This window comes from Cuculus canorus, chromosome 3, assembly GCF_017976375.1.
Source record: "Cuculus canorus isolate bCucCan1 chromosome 3, bCucCan1.pri, whole genome shotgun sequence".
In the NCBI taxonomy this organism is placed as follows: domain Eukaryota; kingdom Metazoa; phylum Chordata; class Aves; order Cuculiformes; family Cuculidae; genus Cuculus; species Cuculus canorus.
The window spans coordinates 75,078,605-75,101,185 of NC_071403.1; the positions used below are offsets into that span (position 1 = coordinate 75,078,605).

At 52.8% G+C, this 22,581-nt stretch overlaps 1 protein-coding gene across 2 annotated transcripts in view; it reads left to right on the forward strand.

Annotated features, from left to right (window-relative positions):
* Positions 1 to 22,581, forward strand: part of LOC104060739 (phosphofurin acidic cluster sorting protein 2) — a 71,517-nt gene that overhangs the window by 46,643 nt on the left and 2,293 nt on the right. For both annotated transcript variants that reach the window (XM_054061729.1, XM_054061730.1), the window contains exons 2-18: positions 1,789 to 1,876; positions 8,916 to 9,005; positions 9,376 to 9,501; positions 9,695 to 9,857; positions 10,016 to 10,107; positions 11,089 to 11,169; positions 11,969 to 12,028; positions 12,875 to 13,026; positions 18,380 to 18,473; positions 18,793 to 18,864; positions 19,159 to 19,289; positions 19,413 to 19,545; positions 19,672 to 19,776; positions 21,077 to 21,183; positions 21,741 to 21,895; positions 21,983 to 22,093; positions 22,175 to 22,277. In XM_054061729.1, coding sequence (XP_053917704.1) covers positions 1,789 to 1,876; positions 8,916 to 9,005; positions 9,376 to 9,501; positions 9,695 to 9,857; positions 10,016 to 10,107; positions 11,089 to 11,169; positions 11,969 to 12,028; positions 12,875 to 13,026; positions 18,380 to 18,473; positions 18,793 to 18,864; positions 19,159 to 19,289; positions 19,413 to 19,545; positions 19,672 to 19,776; positions 21,077 to 21,183; positions 21,741 to 21,895; positions 21,983 to 22,093; positions 22,175 to 22,277 — 1,863 coding nt within the window. The remainder of the gene's footprint in view (positions 1 to 1,788; positions 1,877 to 8,915; positions 9,006 to 9,375; positions 9,502 to 9,694; positions 9,858 to 10,015; positions 10,108 to 11,088; positions 11,170 to 11,968; positions 12,029 to 12,874; positions 13,027 to 18,379; positions 18,474 to 18,792; positions 18,865 to 19,158; positions 19,290 to 19,412; positions 19,546 to 19,671; positions 19,777 to 21,076; positions 21,184 to 21,740; positions 21,896 to 21,982; positions 22,094 to 22,174; positions 22,278 to 22,581) is intronic.

Consider the following 22,581-nt stretch of genomic DNA (forward strand, 5'->3'; position numbering starts at 1 on the left):
TGGCTGGACTCCTGAGTGCCTCAGAGAGGGGCGTGAAGAGGTAATGAATGGATTAGTGTGGATAAGGAGTGTGTTTTTACTGCCAGAACAACTGCCAGGTAGCATTGCAATCTCTTAATATCCTCAAATTAATACTGGGTATTCTTATGGGAGTTTTATTCTTTTGGGGATAACTTTTCCATGTAGGTAACTGTCATGGCAAGGTCAGTGTTGTATGGAATATTAGAGTACATGTTCTCTCCTGATCTTACGCATTCAAGCCTCATTCCTCTCTGTCGCTTGTCTGGGCATGAGGGACAGTCAAAGCAGGTGCTGGTTAGTGACGGTGTTAGCTAAGCCTGGCCTCTTGGCAAGCTTTTCCTTAGGTGTAGTTGCTGTACCCCATCTTATCCCACTCAGTCCTGCCCTACTTTCCCTCCTTATCTTTGGGAATACTCACCACAGCTCACTTCTAACCTTTCTAGGTAACAAAAAGCCTGCCCTAAATGGTAAGATTTCCCCCTCCCTACAAGCAGAGGCTTGGAGGAGAAGGGTGGACAAAGATGGGATCACTGATGACAGTGCTGGGGTGCACAGGCTATGAGGGGGCTGTAGACCTGGCTTTTGGCCGAAAGAATCCAGGCCATCTGGCAGAGGCGTGTAGAGCTTGCCTGCAATCCCAGCTTCCTGACTTCTGGTCTCCACCATGCCCTGCTATCCAAATGCAAAGGGCAGAGCAGCAGGGATACAGTCATGGTCCAGCAAACCTTCTGCACAAGCTGAAATAATTTTAGCAGGGAGGGCAGGGACGTGGTAGGGGGTGAGTGCTTGCTAAGCCCTGAACCTGTCCTGCAATGTGGCTGTCTGTCCTACCCTTTCCAGTATCGCAGAGGGGAATAGATTTGGCCTTCAGAGTTTGTCAGACAGAAAGATATTTGGAAGTATAAGCCTGTTTGTCCCCCAGGAATGGTGGCCTAAATCGCAGGTATCTGCAAGGGTCCTGGGTCCCACTAGCTGCAGCGATGCAGACACTGAGCATGGAGCACAGAGGCTGGCTGGCAAAACAGGAGAGTGTTGATGTTGCTTTTCAGAACGTGCCTGGTTTCAAAACTGCCTGACATGGAGTTCCTCGGCAGTGGTCTCCATAGGACTCCTGCTGCAGGCTCCTAGGCAGGAGGTTGGGCAGCTGGCTGCCTCACAGGCACTGACTAATCCTTTGAGTAGCAAAAGCAGCTCCTCTCACTCAGCCTCGGGCTTCTTTGTGGATTTTTCCTGGAAACGCCACTTACCATGCTTGATTTCCCAGGATGTGACTGTCAGGGCAGCTCTGCTATGTGAACATCCTGCGGAGCTGCTGCCTCCTGGCTTCCCAATCCAGCTCTGTGTGGTGCTGTGCAAGGGAAGAGCTGAGTTGTGATGTCTGCATGGGAACATTTGCCTTAACTAAGTCCAGGATAAGAGTGGATTTAAGTGCTTTGCTTTATAAATAAACAGCACTGTGGCCAAGGTAGATTTAAGCAGAGCTGGCAACAGCCCTACTTGGGAAGGGATCTCTTTACCACATGGCCTGCTGTTGGACTTCCTGTTGCATGCTAATCCCTTAAGCTTGCTTTAGCTCCGTTAATTTTCCTTCTTTCCTTTTTTCCCCAATGGACTGTCTCAGTGGCGCGTGAATGCCAGTGTTCCTCAGCTAAGCTTGTGCCTGCAGCTGGGCCAAGCATCCAGGCTGCTTTCCGAGCACCGGGTACCATGTGGCAGGGCCCCAGGGATGGTGGTGCCTGAATGTGTTCCATTCTCTCTGTCTTACAGGCTCTGCAGTCTGCGCCTGAAGAAACTCACGGTGCTGAAAGAGTTGGACAAAGAGCTGAGCTCTGTGCTTATCGCTGTGAAGATTCAGGTAGGCTCCTCTCCTTGCTAGTGCCTGATGGCAGCAAGCCCATCCTCATACCCTCTGTGAAGTGCTGGTCTGCATGTCTCTTGCCTTGTGCCGACCCCTTGCTTCCATCTTGGTTAGCACCCTTGGGGAGATTTTGGCTCTCGGACAGATTGGAATGATGCCCCAGGGACAGCAGAAAGTGCCTGGTGCTGCTTTGTGTCAGGAATGAATTTGGTTCGGCCTCTGTGTTGGGACAGACTGCGTCTTGCTTCCCTGCTTGCCTCAGCCAAGGCTCTCCTCTCGGAGTTTGGCATCCCCCATCCCACCATTCCTGACCCTTCAGACAAGTCCAGCGCTAGGTGTTTTCCAGCAGTGCCCTCTCCGTCCCTGGAGAGTGAAAGGTGGGAAGGAAAAGATGCAAGGAATCAGAGGTTCTGTGTGGGACTTCCAGTGACATTTGCACCCTGTGCGATCTCACTGCTACCTCTTCTGTCCCCTCCCTTTCTCTGCACTTCCCTGCTAGGCCTGGTGCCTCTTCTCTGAACCAGGCAAAGAGGAGGGAGAGGATCTTTGCCACCAAGGGGAGAGGGAATTTGCTACCATCCTGGTATGTGCTATCCTCCCCGCTCCCTCTCTGCAGCTGGTAGTGAAGGAATGGGTCCCTGTGGGTGTAAGTGCATCCTTTCTGCCTGCCAAAGGACAGCACGGAAGCAAGATGCCTCTTGAGTATGCTGTCCTTGCCATAGCTCCCCTAACCCAGCCAGGATGCCGGTGTCCTTCCTTCGTTCTTGTCAGCTGGCGGAAAAGCTGCTGATCCCATTGAAAGTGCCGTGGGGCGGGAGCTCATCAGCTTTGTACTCCCACAGAGCTCTTTGTGCCACACACATTAGGATCTAAATCCTGGATTAGCGCTGGAAGCTGCCGTATTAGTGGAGCTCTGGGAGACGAGGTTTGCCTTCATGGCAGACCTGATTCACTTGCAGAGAAGGAACTGAAAGCAAGATGAGTGGAACGGGGGGCCTGGGGCGGGGACAGCAGGAAGAAGCTGTGGCCTACACACTATTGGTCAGTGTCCCACTTTGCTGGCCTTTCCATCACTGTGTGTGGTGCCGTTCCAGAGAGCTGAGAGCACTGGGCTTTCAGCCCCCAGACCTGTGCCTTTTGGCGTAGTCTTTAATGAGGGAACAGTGTGGGCGGGGGAGAGCTGCCTGGCCTCTGGAAACACAAGAGCAATCAATGTTGCCAGCAGCACTGGACTTGGGGGCTAAGAGCCAGCTGAGGGCTGTGGGTCCCATGTAGCTGGGAGGGCTGGACTGGTCCCTCACTCCTGTTATCTCCTGTGCTGTTGGCGCTTCTCCAGACTGCAGAACCTTGCGCTCCCATGCAGTCCCCCATATGCTTGCGCTGCCATGTGCTGAGCGTGTGTGTCCTCAGTTGTCCCCTCTCTTATGTGCTGTGAGACTGCACAGTGGGACTCCAGCTCTTTCAAAGAGATCACTCCCATCCCTGCCACTGGCCAGCCTTGCACCCTGTGGGCAAAATAAATTAACAAGACTCTGCAGGGACTGTTTGAGGCCATGGAGGCTCTTCACTGCCAGGGAATGGAGGGTGCAGTCACAATCTTGATTTAAACATGGACACCTTTCTACGTGGCCTCTGCAAGGTTCCCTGCAAAGCTGAAGGAGACCGGAGGAGGATGCTTCTGCCTACATTACCCTGTGGCTCAACGCTCCTTGTGGGAGTGGGGTGGCTGCTTCCACCTGTCTGACCAGGCGCCTTGGCAGGGTCAGGGACTGCTGAGCCTTCCTGGAAGGCAGATGGAAGCTGTAGGCAGCTTCAGCGCAGCCTGCCTACAGAATGGCTTCACATGGATCCATCCCTCCTGCTCCTCTCCTAGGTAACAGATGAGTCACGCTGGTAAGAAGCTGTTTGAAGGCTGCCCAGCAAGTGTTGCCATCTCCATCTTTTGAATGGAAACAGCTGATGCATGTAATTTGTGGAGGACCTGCAAATTCCTGAGGGGGGAAGCTGGGAGCTCATGGAAAGGGGAGCAGTGTTTGCTGTCATTTCAGTAGTAGCTGTGTTGGATTAAGGAAGTTGCCTGTCAGGAAGCTGCTGCTCTGAAAGGCAAATTGCATGGAAACAAAGCTCTGACCCTGCCTGAGTGGGGCTGGCACCAAGACAACAGTCCCAGTGCTGGAGACAGCCTGCTCGATGAATGTACGTGACCCAAAAGATAGTGTAAGCCTGTCTGGAATATCTGATCTCCTCACAGTCATCATGCCCTCTGGGCTTAATAAACAGCTTCCAAGTGTGGCATGTGCAGCTATCTGCTCCTTCTTCTGAAAAGACTGCTGTCAGAGGACTAAGGGAGCTTTCTGTGCCTACAGATCATACCCATTTCCCAGAATTGATTTGAATAGTTAATGTTCAGTGGCTCCCAGTGAGATAAAGCTTGACTTCTGTGAAAAAGGGACTTACTTTCATATCACTTGAGTGGTTTTTGAGCTTTTATCCCCCTTTATTTGTTTTAACAGACTGTCATAGAGCGTTTCCTTCTGTGCATTGTTCAGCATGGCACTAAGAGATTCAGATGTGCCTGACTCACCTCCAGAAAGGTGCAGATACCTGTCTTGGCACTGTAACTGATTGTGATGTGAAGGAAAATGTGCTGCTCCCTCCTGGCAGAGAGACTAAATTCACCATCACCCAGTAGTGAGCCAGCAATAGAGGAAATAATCAAAGAAAGAAGAAAACAAGCCCCAGCACTCCCAGAACTTTCAGGTCCTGTGGGAGGGATGCAGATCCTCCTGCAGCCTCTTGTGTGGGATGTGGCTGGTGACTCAGGTTCAGCCCTTGGTGCTGCTGTAGAGGGATAATGCTGGCGGCTCTTGTACAGTGAAATGGTATAAGGGCCACAAAACAGGCCAGGCTGTGAGAAGCGCGTTGGCCCTGCCTGCTGCCCTGCCCCTGCTCCCTGCAGGAACTTGGATTTCTTATTCCTTCTTGTTATGCGCAGAACGTACTTGCAGAGTTTTCTGTCTACACGTTCCTTGTGCTTTGTTTCTAATCATTTTGCAAACACTTGTAGAGTTTTCCACTCCTGAGCATCCGAGCTACCCCCCGAAATAACTAAATTTGCTGATGATATTTGGGCTGTTCTCTCCCAAAATACACCTTTAGCTTGAATTCTGGGTGGTGCTTTGCTGTCTGTCTTGGCTGGTCTCCTGTACTGTGTTAATTTTCTCTGCTTTTCCAGGTTTGATGTGCACTTCTAGGCTCAGTGCTTTGTTTTAAATAGATTTATACTTGAAATTGTACTTTCCAAACCAGCCCTGGGCATCACATGCCTGTGTAGTGGTGAAAGCTCCTGTATGTTTTCAGTCTATTAGGTGGTGAAGTTCTGTGACCACAAGCTCTCTCTATTGCTTTTCACTTCCTTGTCAGTCTTTGCCATCTGTGATCTTCACTGTAACAGTCCGATACCAAGTTTCCCTGTAGGTACTCCTGGTGATACTCAGCTGTTGTGCTGAAAAATCAGTCCTTCCTGACATGACTTGAATTGCAGAACAGCTGACTACATCAGATGCTACATCAAACCACGTCCAGTTGAGGTTTGAATTTCTCGAGGGGTAGAGAATCCTTAGTGTTTCTGTGTCCTATCCCAAGGTTTGACTGCACTTTAAGATTAAAAAGAATATATAATCTACCATCCGATGGTAATTTCCCATGTTCCAGCTTATCTCCATTGCTTCTCACTCTGTCCTTGCGCACCTCTAGAGTTCACTTCTGTCTTCTCTGCATCCTCCTGCTCAGTGTAGGCAGCAGTGAAGTACTCCTTTATCCTTTTTCCGGCTGAACAAACCCACCTCACTCAGCCTCTCCTGGATGTCCTGTGCTTCAGCCCCTGACCATCCTGATATCTTCTCCTGGACTTGCTCCAGTCTGCCAATGTCTGTCTTGTACCGGGAAGCCCAGACTGGCTCTGGAATCCAGTTGTGGTGTCACCAGTGTTGGATGGTGGGGAGCAATCCCTTTTCTCTGCCTGCATAATTCCCAAGGCTGAGATTGGTGTCATTACTGTAAAAGGACATGCTGCTGATGTAGGGGTACCTTGATGTCCCCCAGGATTCCCTTGTCCCTTTGCAGAGCCTGCCCTGCTGCCTGGCATTCTTCCCAGGCAGCAAAGTCATGGGATGTCCTAGAAAGGACTTTGCTTTTGCCTTTGTTGAACCTCATGAAAATTTTTACTAGAAATCCCAAATTGTTCTAATCCCTATTGCTGATTGGCAGACAGTAGCCCCGTGCTGCTGTTTTCTAATCCATTTAATTGGACCAGTGCTAGTTTCTGCTGAGTGCTAGGTTGCTCTTGAAGGTGATCCTACTGGATATGTGGGTGCCATCCATTTTATGAAACCCTGCGTGCCTTGCAGGCTGAACTTGGTGTGTTGGGCATTGACTTTGCCTTCTTGAGAGGACTATACCTCGTGCGTTTGCAGTAGAGTTTCCAGCCTGTTTCCTACCCTGTGGCTCAGGTGCTGTGCTCCATGATGGCCTGGGAGCTGATCCTCTGACATTATGATCTCTCTCCCTTCGTGTGACCCCACAGACCAGATATCTCCTTGGGCTCAAGCTCAGCCAGTGTCCAGCCTGCCAGGTCATTGCAGTCATAAAGAACTGTCCTGGACTTAAAAAGTTTGGTTGTTTTGGGGTCTCTGAGCTCTGCTGCCACTGTGTTCTGCTTTCATTGTGATAATGAACCAACCTTTGTTCCAGTTCTTGAATGCCCCATGGATGTGCTCCAGTGTTTCACCGGGGACTGGAGTCTTAGCTTGGAGCTGGGTGTGGAATTTCCATAGCAGTAAATGACAGTAACGGACAGGATGGCGATGTTTATGAAATCTTCGTTCACTGGATGCACCACCCAGGCTGTCCTCTGTTGTAACTCTGTCCCCAGAAATAGCATCTTCAAGAATAATTGCTCCAGCGTGTGAGTTTTGTTGAAAGAAGAAATCCTGGGTCGATAATCTCCCTGCAACAAGCAGCAAGTGGGAAACGCACTGACGTAAATGATCACTGTCGGAGTGACCACCTATCATCTCTGATTAAAGAAGAGTTCAGGAAGGAAGGGTCAGAGCATTCCTGACTAGGAGTGCTTACAGACGGTGAAGGGGATGGGCTCTACCCCTGCTCTTTGGTTTTAGAAAGACTTCTCACAGGAAAGCCTCGCCTCTGGGAGCACTGTTGCAGGCAGCTCAAGCTGGGCCTCTTGAGGACCAAGGAGAGTCTTGCTAGAGTCTTTGCCTGGGTGTCAGTGAAACTATAATGCTGCATCTTTGACAAATGTGAAGGCCGTCCTTGCCTTCCCTCTGTAGGTGGTTTGGTTGCTAACATGGGTAACACCACCAACAGAGGTACAAGAAAGCACTTCTATCAGCACCATCCAGGCTTACATTCCCATCGGCAATAACTTCCTTAGCTCTCGCTGGGTGCAGGAACACGCCTCGGATTGCAGAGGGGATGTAGCTGTGGTCTCCTTTACAGTGCCACCTGTGTGCTCCTGGCATGATTTGTGAGGCGCCTGTCCCATTCACAGTGGAGATGAGGCTCTGGCCTCACCAAGGCTCCAACCTCACCCAACTTTAGCCAAATCTGGTATTTATCTAAGTTGCCGTGGCCAGTTTAGGATCCTGTTGGCCATGGTGTTTGTCAGGAGCAATCTGAGAAGGGTGTGGGAATGCAGTGAGGCCCCAGGAAGGGGCAACGTATTTGAAGTGGGACCATGGCACTTCAGAACGTGGTTTAGTAAGCATAGTGGTGCTGGGCTGACAGCTGGACTTGATGATCTTAGACGTCATTTCCAAACTTAACTATTCTGATTCTATGACTGCTGTGTCTGCTTGATTAGCTTTGACCCATCTGCTCGCTAGTCCACAGTTTAAGGAGCACTCACAAAAGCAGCAATGATTTTTCGCAAGAACAGTTGTCCTGGCCTGTCCTGTTGCTTCCCTAAATCCATGTCTCAGCTTGCTGGCCCATTCACAGGGAGGCAGGAGAGAGGAAGGAATCACCATGGATATTTTATAGCTGGAGCTGATCCCACAGCCATGCAGGAACACAGCCAGTGGGCATGGACCTTTTGGGAGGGGCTGTGAGTTGTGCCACCCTGTGACCAAGGGAGCCTGGTGCATGCAGGCAGCATTTTTCCTCCCCTGAGTCATTCAGCATCTGCGTCAGCAGCCAATCTGTAGAGATAGAACAGAAGTAAACAGTGGGAACGGACGTGCGGTTAGGGTGCCTCTTGTACTGCCCTCCTGGGGCACAAAAACATTTGTTTGTGCATGGAGAGGTAAGGACTGTTGCCCGAGGAGAAGACTGGGAGGAGTTTTCTGAGGGACAAGGTGGACAAGTAAGGTGGATCCCTGTTCCTCTGGGACATCCTGCCTTGGTCGCGGTAGAGATATCTGGCTAGCTGTGCTTGGGCAGGGGTCTGCCTGCTGGGAGGTGGAGTTGTGCTGCAGGACCCATCCCTTTCCTGGCTAGGTAGTGTGTTGGGGCCCTTTTCTTCTCCTGCTGGTGCTGTACACAGAGCTCCCTCTGGCTTTAGCAGCATCAGCTCTACAGCGTCCGGTCGGCTCCAGGTGCAAGGAGCCAGATTAAGCAGAGTAGGCTTGGGAAGAGCACGTGCTCTTTGTCCAGTCACCCATTGACCACGAGGATGAGTGCATTCCCTCAGGTCCTAAAATCAAAGTTTCAGGTGTGTTAGCACTCATCACAGACCTTAAGGCAAGCATTTGGATCAGGACAAGGGTAACAGAGTGCATCCCTGAGCAGGTGGGAAAGCAGAAGGGGCCTTTGGCAGCTTGGGAGAGACTGCAGGATTTTGGAAAGTGTTGGTTGCTATGTGTAAGGTAGCTCTGTGAGCTGGAACAGAGCAGAGGTGAGGCACTGGCTCTTTCCTTGTGGACTGTGAACACTGTTCACTTGTGTGTGAGGTGCGGTGGAGTCTGTGGCCAAGATGCTCCAGCTTAGCTGTGCATGTCTACCGATCTTCTTGTAGGGTTCAAAGCGAGTCCTGAGATCAAATGAATACGTTCTCCCACCTGGTGGACTGATGGAGACCGAGCTGGAGCTGACCTTCTCACTGCAGGTACCTTGTGTTGCCTGGTTCCCTGGGCTCCCTGGTGCTCCCCACACTTCTCATTCCTCAGCAAGCACAGCTTTGGGGGCTCTGTGGAAAGCAGGCAGCCTCTGAGGAGGGGCCTTCTGTGGTTGCCCATGCTCAGATCGTAGCAGCACAGATTCCTGCTGCTGGCCAGCTGCTCCATTGCTCCAGGTTTTATTTTGCTGGGCATGGGGATTTGGAGGATGATGTGGAATGTGGGTGGCCTTTGAGGGGAACCTCAAAGCTCAGCAGGTCAAATCCCGCTGTACATCAGCACTGAGGAAGAGTTTCTACCTGCGTGTCATGCTGAGCTGTGCTCTCATTCTGCCGCATTCCCTGTGCTTCTCTTCACCAGTACCCACACTTTCTTAAGAGAGATGGCAACAAACTACAAATCATGCTGCAGAGGAGGAAGAGATACAAGAACCGCACGATCCTGGGCTACAAGACCCTGGCAGTGGGAATCATTAACATGGCTGAGGTACTGGGTGCTGGGAACACAAGGGAGTTCGGCCTAGCCTCCCTGTGCCAGTGCTGAGAAGGCAGTTGGGTGGGCTGGCTGGCAGGCGCTTGGTGCTATGAGTGCTCTGGCTTGTTGGCTAGCTGTAAGACAGAGGGGTGAGCTACCAGCTGCCCTTGTGCCCCCCTGGCAGGGACCTTGTCTGTCTGCCTAGGTGATGCAGCACCCGACGGACGGCGGGCAGCTTCTCGGCCTCCACAGCAACATGAAGGATGTGAACATCCGAGTGGCCGAAATAAGCATCTACTCTTTGTCCAGTCAGCCCATTGACCACGAGGATGGGAGCGTCCCCTCAGGTCCCAAAATCAAAGCTTCAGGTGTGTTAGTGCTCATCCCAGAGCTTAAGGCAAGCGTTTGTGTCAGGAACATGGGTAATGGAGTGCATCCCCAAGTGCCTGCCAGCAATAACAGTTGTTTCACTGGAGCCATGGCAGGCATCATGCTTAGCTGAGACATCTGCGCTGTCTGCTTTCAGATCGTTCCCCAGACATCGATAACTACTCCGAAGAAGAGGATGACAGCTTCTCCTCAGAGCAGGAAGCCAGCGATGATGCTGTGCAGGGTCAGGTAAGGAAGGCCTGGCAAGGTGGCTTATGTCCTGGTCTTGTTTCTTGGGCAAGAGTCAGAGGTCAAGGGTCTTGATACCCCTGAGTCCTCTCGTGTCCCCCGTAAACATTTGTCATGGTTTCAGAGGGCAGAGAGCACAATACTTGACATCAGGAAGAACTGTGGGCTTCTGTCATGTCCATGGTGGGGCAATGAGCTTTGAAGAGCCTTAGGTCTCACCTGTCTGTCCTTGGAGCTGTCTGGTCTCCAGCATAAAACCCCTGCCGAGCCCCTTCCATCTTGCACTGTGATTTTTCTTCTGTCTCCCTGTGATAATAGGCCAAAGGCTGCCCTTTCTCTGAGAGAGAACAGAGATTTTAGGAAGAAGTACAGTCTGGGTCTGAAAGTGGTCAGTGGTAGCAAACCCACCCCAGCCCTGTGACGAGCTGTGCCACTGCTGTTTGTTGTCCTCTGGTTGTGGTGCCTACACTTGAGGCCAAAAAAGACTTGTGGTAATTTGCTGATCAAGTGCCGGGACAACCCCCTGTGCAGGGTCTTGTGTCCCTGCGAGCTGTGTGGATTGTTGATGCTGATCCCTGAGAGAACACTTTTTGTGAGCTCAGATGCTATGCCCTCTGAGCTAACCCTGGAGAGGAGAGAGCAGAAGAACAACACATGGGTCATGGGGAGGCTGCTGAGTGCAGAGAGAAGAATCTTAGATTGTAACAAGGACTTCTGCAGGGAGCTGCTGTCTCTCCTCTGAATCTCACTGGAATCTGTCCCTCTGGAGGGGCCTGAGGGTAAAAGTGCTGCAGGACGGTGCTAAGGAGAGAGAAGGATCTGCGCAGAGAGAGGTGGGAGAAATGAGAAGCAAGACTTTGGAAGCAGAGTGGACCAAAAGTTTTCAAAATGGGGGGGGCAGCATGGGGCAGGTGTACTTCTAGGAGATGCTTCTCCCTGCATGCTGAGTTGCTCTGATGTGCTGTGACCTTCTGCCTGCAGGATCTGTTTGATGAAGAGGATGACTTGAGGAAAACCAAGAAGGCTAGGAGGAAAATGATCCGAACCACATCAATGACCAGAGTAACATCAGCATTTACAATATGATCAAAGGGATGGAAGAGCTTTGGTTCCTCCTCTCCCTTCTGGGAGTGGGGAGGGCTTGGGGAGGTGCTGGCAGTGGTGCAGAGCAGGGGAGAGAGCCCTCGACTCCAAGAAGGGGTGAACCTCTTGTCCGTGATGAGTTAGTGTGGTGCTCAGAGCTGTAGCCCAGCTCATGGTCTGTGCTGTGCTTAGCCTGGCTTCGTGTCAGTGATGACACGCGTGCGACACAGTTTTGACTTGTTGATGTGACATGGTCTCTTCTTCTTCCCTCCTTGAGGAAGAGGAAGGTTGGCATGAGGAAGGGTGACCCCTTAGCAACTCCTCTGCTTGTCAGCAGAAGCAGGGAGCTGTCCTGCCAGCCCAGTGCTTTCCAAGCATCTCGTCCCCACCTGCTTCAGCCTGGCAGGTCCCTGGGCACCTTCTTCCTGAGTTTCTTTCCCATCATTTCTTGCTTCAAGACAGTGTTCCTCAACCAGATGGTCTAGGGAAAAAGGGATTTGAATGGAGAGAAAGTCTATTCCAGCTTGTAGCACAGGCAGTTTGAGTCCTTGCACCCTCCCTCGTGCCCAGAGACAGTGGTTTCTTGCAGAGTCTGGATTTAGTCCAAATACTACAGCAGATTTAAAGACCAAGGGAGGTCATAGCTGACCTTGGGCCTGTGGATCCAAAAAGGAGTGGACAGCATGTTAAAGAAGGCAACTGTGGCCTGTACGTTAGCTCTTTTGGAACATGGTTTGAGAGTACTGCTGACTTTCCTTCTTCCTTTGTTTTCTTTTAGCAACCAAACTTCAAGCAGAAATTTGTGGCATTGCTGAAGAGGTTTAAAGTGACGGAAGAGGTAAGAAGCAGGAAGGCTGCCCCACCGGGAGTGTCTCCTGAAGATGTGTAGGTGTCAGAGTGCTGGTTCCCATTCACTGGGAGCACAGAGTGTGAGACGCAGGTGCTCAAGGGTGCTGCCAATGGTTGGGTGAGACACGGCACAGACTGGGCCTTGGCTTTTCCAAAGCCACCTCCCTCATAAAGGCAGCTCTGAGCCTCAGGCTCAAATCAAAACCACATTCCTGTTGGGGAGAGGGACCAGGGGAAGAAGGGTGCTGTCATAACAGGCTCTGCTCCAGGAGCTGGTATTGCCGGGGCGCGACTGAGAGGCCACTAACATCAGGAGAAGAAATTCTTCATGATGAGGGTGGTGAGGCACTGGCACAGGTTGCCCAGAGAAGTTGTGGATGCCCTGTCCCTGGAAGGGCTCAAGGCCAGCATGGATGGGGTCTTGAGTAGCCTGGTCCAGTGGGAGGTGTCCCTGCCCGTGGCAGGGGGTTGGAACTGAATGATCTTTAAGGTCCCTTCCAACACAAACCGTTCTGTGATTCTGTGATAACCTTGGGGGTAGCTGGCCATAGCTGGGAGCCTACACTGAGTGTGCAGCACAGCCACTGGAGGTCCTCCCAGGCGTCTTACTTCCGAGTATGATTGGTTTCTGAGACACTGTGGGATGTCGTGCTTATGGCACCCTCCTTTGGCCCAATGACAGTATCAACTTGCTTCTTCCACAGCCTGGGTTTGGCTCCCTATGGTGGGAACAGTACTGTGGCGTGCCTTGTGGCTGGGAAGGAGCTTGTATGAGCCTGGCCTGGGATGCAGGTGACTCCAAAACTCTTCATTACCTCTGGGCTTGGTCCCACAGGTCCTGGACTCTGACCCTGTAGACCAGACCCAGGAGGTGGAGGAAGACCTGGGCTTGCTCTATGACAGCCTGGAAGAGTGCAACAACAGTGACAGTGGCCCGGAGATTGAGGACAACGAGAGTGTACACAGCACACCCAAGCCCACCTTGAGGTAAGGGTTTGCAGGGAGTCACAGGCCAACAGCACAGTCTATGGGATGTGGAGAAACCCCCTCTGACACTTTTCTGTTGCTTGGGCCAATGTCTTGTTGCAGGCATTGTCTTGTCTCCAGTCCCATTGCCATCTTCTGCTGGCACCACTGAGCTCCTCACTTTCATATCCTGTTTAATAAACTCAAAACTGCCCATTGAAACCAGCTTCCTTCACATTTAGTTTCATTTAATTTCCTGCCAGCCCAGCACCTGACACTGATTGGAAGCGTTGTCTACTTGATCTAAGTCCCTGCAGCTCCCAGCTCTCCTATCTTTCTGCCGACAGTCCTGCCCTTCTCCGGGCTCTCCACACTAAAGCATGGCTGTCCTTTGAGCACTTTGTGACTACTTGGGCCAGTCCTTGTGTCCCTGTGAGATCTACATGTTGCATTCCCACCCTCCAAAGAGGCACATGACTAGCAACCATCAGCAGTGTTCCTCACCTCCAGGCACTCAGTGGCTTGACTTGCTCTGCCAAGCACTGCTGACTTGTCACAGAGGTCTCCAGTGGACCATGTGGTGAAACCAGGCTTTTCTCCCACGTGATCTGCGTTCACCTGGCCTCTCTGCTCATGGCTGTTCTGTTTTCATGCTGTCCTTCATTGATAAATTTGCCTTTTATTGTCTTTCTTCTTGGCTGCTTCACAGCATGCTGGGTCTCTTCTAGCCGAGCCGAGCTTGCTTGTCATTATTGTTTCTGTAATTTAGTATTTAAATGTAATTTGGATTAGTTGGAGTCCCTGCTGAAGGTACTGAGCAGGGGTAGCAGGCTTGGTCTGCCACAGGCAAACCGTTTCAAATTAAATCTGCTGGATTCAGGAACCTGTGGTGCACTGAGGAAGAGAGAGGAACAGGACAGAAGTCGTGTTTTCCACAGACCCACAAGTCTTGGAGGAGACAGAAGGCAGGTGTGCAAGGGGGAGCTGCTTAGGTGGTTTGGTTGGACTCCCAAAGAAGTTTCATATGGTCCCTTATCAAAGGAAACAAAGGTGCTGTGGGAGAAAAGTTGTCAAGGCAATCCCAAGCACAATTACAGTCTGGGTGGAAAATGTTTTGAGAGCAGCCTCGAAGAGAAGGGCTTGGAGTACTGGTGGATGAGAAGCTCAACATCAGCCACCAATGTGCACTTGCAGCCCAGAAAGCCATCTGTGTCCTGGGCTGCATCAGAAGAATTGGGACCAGCAGAGTGAGGTAGGGGATTTTGCTCCTCTACTCTGCTCTGGTGACACCTCACCTGGAGTCTGCATTCAGTTCTGGAGTCCTTGGCACAGGGAGGAAATGAATGTGTTAGAGCAAGTCCAGAAAAGACTGCAAAGATAATCTGAGGGCTAGAGCACCTCTCGTACAAGGACAGGCTGAAAGAGTTGGGGTTGTTCAGCCTGGAAATGAGAAGACTCTGGGGGGACCTTAGAGCAGCCTTCCAGTACTACACAGGGGGCTACAGGAAAGCTGAGGAGGGGCTCTTTATCAGGGAGTGCAGGGATAGGACGAGGGGAAATGGGTTTAAGCTGAAAGAGGGGAAATTTGGATATGATATTAAGAAGAAATGCTTTCCTGTGAGAGTAGTGAGACACTGGCACAGGTTGTCCAGGGAAGTTATGGCTGCCTCCATCCGTGGAGGTGTCCAAGGCCAGGTTGGATGAGACTTGGATGAGCAACCTTATGCAGTGGGAGGTGTTCCTGCCCATGGCAGGGGGATTGGAACTGAATGCTCTTTAAGGTCTCTTCCAACCCAAAATGTTCCATGATTCTGTGATTCTATGGTCTGGTCACTGGGAGAGCATCTTAGAGTAAGTGCTGGTTTGTGCTTGTACCTCCTGTGCCAGCCTTCCGTGGATGTTTCCTGCTCTCTCTGGCAGGACAGCCTGCTGGACCCTGGGCTGTTTGTCCCTAGCTTGGTTTGTTCCCCAGTCCCTCAGTGTTTGGCAGTGCTGAGTATATATCCCCTGGAGTTCACATCACTGGATCTGTACTTCTTCCAAGGAGATATGGGAGCTGACTGCCAAGGTCCTTAGTGCAGACTGCATGGTTCCCAAGCCCTGCGTGGCCTTCTCAGCTGGCGATGACCTTGCAGCCCAGCCTGTAAATCCAAGGCATTGGATTTATTTATTGTCACAGACGGCCTTGCTGATCTCACTATGAAAATCTCTGTGGAGCAAAGGCATTAATGTAGTCCCTAAGGGTGAGCAGTGGCTGGTGCTCTAGACTGGGCCACTGGTCTTGGGAGCAGACAGCCATCCTCCTGATTGGCCACATGGTTGTAGGCTGCTTCTGTGCAGGGGCAAAAACAGAGCTATAACTGAGGCTCTTGGGCAAGAACTCAGCAGTCAGAGCCTTCAGAGGTGAAGGAGCGAATGTCTCCATAGGCTACCGGGAAAATGGATGGGGGAGAAGGGGGCATATTCATTGAAAACAGAAGGAGGCTGTGCATCATAGAACCACAGAATGGTTTGGGTTAGAAGCGACTGTAAAGATCACCCACGGACAGGAACACCTCCCACTGGATCAGGTTGCTCAAAGCCTCACGCAACCTGGCCTGGAACACCTCCAGGGATGAGGCTTCCACAACTTTTCTGGGAAACCTGTGCTGGTGCCTCACCACCCTCACAAGAAAACTTTTCTGCCTTATATCTCATCTAAATCTCCCCTCATTCCGCTTAAAACCACTCCCCCTCATCCTATCCCCACACTCCCTGATCAGGAGCCGCTCCCCAGCTTTTCTGTAGCCCCTTTCAGTACTGGAAGGCTGCTCTGAAGTCTCCCTGGAGCCTTCTCTAGGCTGAACAACCCCAGCTCTCTCAGCCTGTCCTCGTATGGGATGGAAGGGTTGGCATTTACCTAAACCTCAGCGTGCTGAGGCTCAGACTCAATCATACCTCTAGGAGACTTTAAACGATGGAATAGGGAGAGCTGAGAGTTGCAGAAGGGCTCGATGTTTGGTGTGACACCAAGGGGTGAAAGCTTCCGAATTGCTAGTAAGAGAGGGCAGAAACAGTCACAGCTTCCATGGGGAGACAGCTCTGTTTAAATGGGGTTTTGAAAGCCAGACCAAGTGTATACAATCTTATGAGAAGTGGCTGAGGGAACTGGGGTTGTTTAGCCTGGAGGAAAGGATTCTGAGGGGAGACCTTATCGCTGTCTACAACTGCCTAAAAGCAGGTTGTAGCGAGGTGGGTGCTGGTCTCTTCTCCCAAGTAACAAGTGATAGGATAAGAGGAAATGGCCTCAAGTTGCATCGGGGAGGTTGAGATTGGATATCAGGAAAAATTTCTTCCCTGCAAGGGTTCTCAGGCTCTGGAACAACTGCCCAGGGAGTGGTTGAGTCACCATCCCTGGAGGTGTTTAAAAGATGGGCAGATTTGGTGCTCGGGGACATGGTTTAATAGTGGACAGGTATGGTTGGACTTGATCTCAAAGGTCTTTTCCAGCCAAATGACTCGATGATTCTGTGATGATTCTGTGAAGCTGAACACATCCAATGTCTAAGGAAAAAGAGGGACTGAAGATACCTTTTTGAGGTGCCAGCAGCACCGGGGTGTGTCACATTCTGGTAGGATTACTGGGACAGGACAGAGGAGTGTGGGAGAGACACTGATCAAAGTGTGAACTACTAGAAGACTCACACATTTCTCTAGTTTGACTTAAAGTTATTAACGTCTGTATGGTTTGAAATTGCAGGCTGAGAAAAAGGCAAGTTTAGAATAATGGCTGTGACAGGATGGTGACAATGTCTGAGATCCAGCAGCAGAGATTGGAGGGGTGGGGACAGCAGAAATATGTTAGTAACAGGAGACACCGTGTATCCTTATGTGACCTGGAGAAAATGTCCCACCAGGGCACAATGCCAACTCTAAACCTGTAGCTTTGGTAAATGGACATGTCATGAAACAGCTGGTCATGGAGCCAGTGAGAGGAAAATTGAGCCTTGAGTTCTCCCAGCATAAACTGCTGCTGAAGAGTTGTTCTGGGGTGGGAAACCATCATTTGCAGACATGAAACTTCCCTGAAGGAGCAGTAGAAGCAAAGAACCTGATGAACACTGTTGTGCCTAGTAGCACAGCTGTGTAGAAATGAGGAAACACATTAAAAGGGAAGTCAAAGGAGCAGCCAGAATGTTCAGAGGTCCATAGGTGTCCTGCAGAAAGCTGCAGCTACATCCAGGTGAGCGGAAATTCTGGCAGTGTTCTAACAGATCTGCTCTATACGCTATGCCTCTGTGGCCATCCCTGGAAACCTGCGACCTGCTATCCCCATCTTCACACCAGGGAAATCAGGAGAAGCTTTTCTTGGGAGTTAGTGAGCAAATACATACATAGAGCCTAGAGGGAAGTGGGCTTGGACCTCCTGCAGGGAAGTGAGACACTGCAGATGGGCTGCAGTTGCTGAAGGGGTCCTGAAAGAGCTGGTAGGTGAAATCCAGTGATAGAGACTGCTTGTTTCCTAAAGACTGGCCTTTGAGCAGCCCACAGGAAGTGGATGGGGTCCCTGGCAAGTAAATAATGGGTGGAAAAAGGGGACTCTAAGGTGGACACTCACACTGTGGCAGAGATAGTCTGGCTGCCCCAAGGTCTTGTGTTGACCATTGTGACTTGGGAATGGAATTGTACTGTGAAGCTCTACCAAAACATCAGCTCAGAGACCATAAAAAAGGCAAATTTAAATGCTGGGAGCAGAATAGGACATCGTTGTGCTGCTGCACTGCCTGAGGTGTGGTTCTGTGTGCAATACCGTGGTCTACAGAGCTTCGGGAAAGGGGAAGGTGGAAGCTGCTGCTGGAAGTGTGCAGCAGCATCAGTCAGAGGCAAGACACCCTCCCTGGAAAAGGAAGAGCAGAATGGAAGGCAGCAGAAACCTGTGGAAGCCGTGGTGGTGCAGAGTGGGCAGAAAGATATTGACAGGGACACCAGTGAGATGGTTCCTCACGCTGCACTGCAGTGGTAGGGAATTACCAGAGAGAGAAATCACTGCTGATGAGGAGACAGGGATCCTACCTCCAGCTCCCTGGGGTTTCAAGTTTAGCCCCGTTGGTCTGAGGTGGCTTCATCCTGTCCCTGCACGCAGTGTTGCTGCAGCAGACCGTGGTGCGTGGGGCTGGGAGCCTGCTGGCAGGTCCGCTCCGAGGCCACAAGGCGCTCGGACACTTGGGTATCTGGACCTGTGTTTCGTTGGGAGACCTCTCCACAGTGCTCTGTGCTTGGGACAGGCTAGCGGGGATGTGCTGGGATCATGGTGACTTTGTTCCTCTCTTATTCCTGCCTTTTTCTCTCCCGTCTGTCTGTCTGTCCGTCCGTTCGTCTGTCTGTTTCTCTGCAGGCGTTTCTTTGAGGGAGTCTCTCATTCTGGTTCCCAGACTGAGATCGGCAGTCTGCACAGCCAGAAAGGGCAGGATCAAGAGTCGGGCAGCCCTGTGAGTTACATCACCACCACCACCACCTCTCACCCCCTTCCCTCCCCAGCCAGCCCAGCATCCCCGCAGTGCCTGCAGCTCCCTCTGAGACCACAGCTCCCAGCAGCACCTGCCCAGGGCTGCTCCTTCCCTTCTTTCCTCTTCTTTTTCACAGTGCAGGCAGACAGGTACCGATGGGGGGCATCGTCTGGGGCCGCTCCCAGGGGGATGTCAGGCTCCCCTGTGGGAGCGTGTGTTCTGTGAAGCCAGGCATGGGTCACTGGCAGCTGCCCCGTTCGGGATACTCCATCCTGCTCTGATCCCACTCCCTGTCCTCCAGGGCGAGACAGACAAGAAGAAAGCAGGAATACTGCGGCAGCAGGAAGAGCCAGGAGTAGAGGTCCCTGCAGTGGTGAGTCCATGCTGTGGGATGTGAAGTGGGGTTGAAGCTCCATCAGGCCCCACCTTACTTTCAGGGATGACCATCAGCCTGGGACCAGGGCTGTGGGGACAAGTAAACTGGGCTGGAAAGCAGCAAGAGTGGAAAGAGAGTTAGGGTCTGCAGGAGATGCAGCCCAGCCTCCTCAAGGCCCTGCAGCCTTGGCTGTCCAACAGGGCCACCAGGCCTGTCCTGGATGGGGCTACCAGGGGTGCAGGGAGCAGGGTAGGGAGAGTGGTGCATATGAAGTGACTGTGTGGCCCACAGGAGCTGGCCGTGGAGGAGCCGTGTCCACGACTGGCCCCCGCAGAGGCTGCCACAAAGGAGGGCAGCGTGGACAGGCTGGCCCAGCTGGGCCCCGGGACCAAAGCTGAGCTCCCCAGTGCCGTGTCTCCCAGGTAAGGCGGGTCTGCTCTCCATGCCAGAGCTGAGGGGGCTCATGCTGGCTCCCTGGAGCAAGTTGGGGTTGGTGGAGGTGAGATTTCCTCAACAGTGTCGCCTCGCCTGTTTCTCACTCGCAGCAAGGCAGAGAGCAAGCAGTTGTGGCGTCCCCGCAGCACCTCTGTGAAGGACCGGCAGAGCTCCAAGGGACAGGGTGGCCGCGCCAGCAGCCTGGATAGTGAGAGCTCTCCAGACTCATGGCACAGCACCCAGGTGAGGCCCTGGGAGCCACCTCACCAGGAGGCTTCTCATCTGAGAGCGCTGCCGAGCCTTCAGCCATGGACAGAACAGCTGAGGCAGCATGTTGGGAATGTTAACACTCATGGTGATGCCTTGTAGGTGCCCCGAAAGTCTGTTTACGATCAGCTGAACCAGATCTTGGTCTCAGACGAGCAGCTTCCCGAGAGCATTGTGCTCGTGAACGTCGCCGAGTGGCAGGGGCAGGTCAGTGGGCATGATGGGAATTGGACACGTGTGAGCAGGGTCCCAGGGGATTCTTCCAACCACGGCAGGGTGAATTTCCAGGGAATCTGGGACCAGCTGTGCCCTCCTCTGCCCCATCACAGCCCTTCCCGTCCAGGAGAATGGTGCATTTGCACAATGCTGAGGTACATTTGTTAGAGTCCAATGTATCTATTCCATCATGGGCCACACACCAGCAGTGCTGAATCCTCAAATCGGGATGCCCTGAGTGCTGCCAGGAAGGCTGTACATTGTGTCCTCACTGATTGGTCCTGGCTCCCAGTGATCACACTGGTTAGAGCCTTGTTGGATGCCCTGGCAGAGGTGCTGGACTCCCTGTGCTGACATCCAGCCCTGAGAAGCAGGAGAGATGCTGTTTCCCCCTTAGACATGGGAGATCATAGCCCCCTCCCAGGGAGCGTTGACTACTTTTCCAGACATGGAGTCTCTGGGCAGGGAGGCTTTTCCTGCATCATGCTGATCACCATCATGTTCATGTGGGGCCTGGCCCAGGCCCAGACAAGCCCTGCCTCCCCCACGCATGCAGGATTTGACTACTGGAGGTAGGTCATCAGGACCATGTACACATGTGCAAAGATGCAATAAAGCACTGGTGAGATCCTGCAGCCACATCTGACATCCAGAAACAGTGCTGGAAAATCAAGGCAGTGGCCAAAGACAGGGCTTCTCAGTGAGAAGTGGTGGAGTCTTGACCCAAGCTGCGCATCCTTTCATGTGCCTGCTCTAGCTCTTCTCCCAGTGGGGAATAAAGGAGCAATGCCCATTCCAAGACCCTGTCACGGCATCTCCTAAGGCCCATTGTGTAGTGCAACTGCCTGTTTTACCACTGTCCAGCTGCACAGACACCTGAAGAGCCACAGAAGGATTTTGCAGTGCAGGACAAGGAGATGAGCAGAGGGGAACTGAGAGCTGGGTCCTGCTGTGGGATGGCAGGATTGAAATCAGAGGGTCCCTGGACTGAACCCTGCATCTCGAGGAGTACAGCCTGGTTCTTGGGATGTTTTTTTCGTCATCACAGGGTGGTGACTGCTGTGCTCGAAGACTAGAGTGGGGGGCTAGGGAGCAGAGCTGGGAGGAGGGGGGATCTCAGGCACACACCCAGGGCTGACCTGGGGGTTTCAGCCTCCCTGCACAGCACAGATGGGGACAGTGGCCCCCGCTTTCTCCCAGGGGCACAGGGGTCAGGGCAGGCATGGGCTGCAGCTGGCTGGCACTGCTGTGCTCTCCAGGATGCCTTAACCTGAGCTCTTTGTGTTGACAGTATGTGAGTGAGCAGCTCCAGGCGCACAAGCAGTTGGTTGTATCCACCTGCTCCGTGGCGGACATCCAGGCAGCCTTCAACACCACTGTGTCCCGCATCCAGCGATAGTGAGTACAGCTTGCGCTCAGCCTGGCGGCTCCCTGACTGCAGAGAGGGACTGGGAAGAGCACTGGCTCCCCCAGGGCTCGTTGGGACCTTTTGGGATTGCAGACACAGCTATGGGAGCTGGTGTAGGCACTGAGGAAAGCGGGATCTCCCTTCTGGTGACCGATGATAGGACCTGAGGGGACGGCAGGAAGATGTTCGGGGGAGGCTGATGTTGGGTATTAGGGAAAGGCTCTTCACCCAGAGGGTGGTGGAGCACTGAAACAGGCTCCCCAGGGAAGCAGTCATGGCATAAGCCTGACAGTATTCCAGAAGCATTTGGCCAGTGCCCTTAGACAGATGGTGTGGATGTTGGGGTTCTCCTGTGCAGGGACAGGAGTTGAACTCAATGATCCTCGTGGATCCCTCCCAGCTCAGGACATTCTATGATTCTGTGAGTGCTCAGCAAGCTGGAAGTTGTCAGCAGTGGATTTCTGAAGCTGGGCACGTCCCTACCCCCAGACCCACCTGTGGAGCCACTGCACATCCCTCATGTTCTCTCTGTCTCTCCCTGTGGCAGCTGTAACTGTAACTCCCACATGCCTCCCCCGGTGAAGGTGGTGGTGGCAGGGGACCAGAGCTACCTGAGCATCGTGCTGCGGTTCTTCGTGGAGCAGCTGGCCAGCAAGACGCCTGACTGGCTCAACTACCTTCGCTTCCTGCTTGTGCCACTGGGTGAGAGCCACGGCCAGCCTGGCCCCAGCATCCTCCTGTCCCATCACCTGGGGCTCTCTTCGCCAATGTCGCCCTTCTCACCTGCAGGCTCTCACCCTCTGGCCAAGTACCTGGCCTCGGTGGATAACAAATACAGCACTCTCTTCCTGGACACGGCGTGGCGGGAGCTGTTCAGCAGGGCTGAGCCGCCCATCGCAGGTGAGAAGTGGGACAGAATGGGGCCAGCAGTGCCATGAAAGGGAGACCAGCTGCCACTAAGTCGGGACTTTATGCCCACAGACACTGTGGACATCGCGGGCCGTGTCGCCCAGTTCATCGCAGGAGCCAGCCTCTCTCACCAGCTCCCCATCTCGGAGGCCATGCTGACCTACAAGCAGAAGAGGTGAGCTTGGCCACATGGCTCCTGTCCTGCCTCGTGCGGCCCCAGCCCGGGCTGTGGGAGAAGGGGAATGAGCAAGTGAGGCCCCACGCGGTGCAGTGCTGAGGGGAGCTGGGGTTCCACAGTGCCATCCCCTGCCACCCTCTGGTGCGCTTGGCCCCTCCGGCGGCTGCGGGCCGCGACAGCCCCAACGGTGGGGATTGGCTGCCAGGGCTGGGCTGGGCTGGGCTGGGGGCCGTGAGCCGGCACGGTGCTGCCCGGGGGTTGACGCTCGTGTTCCAGCTGCACTCTCACCTCTCCCTTCTCT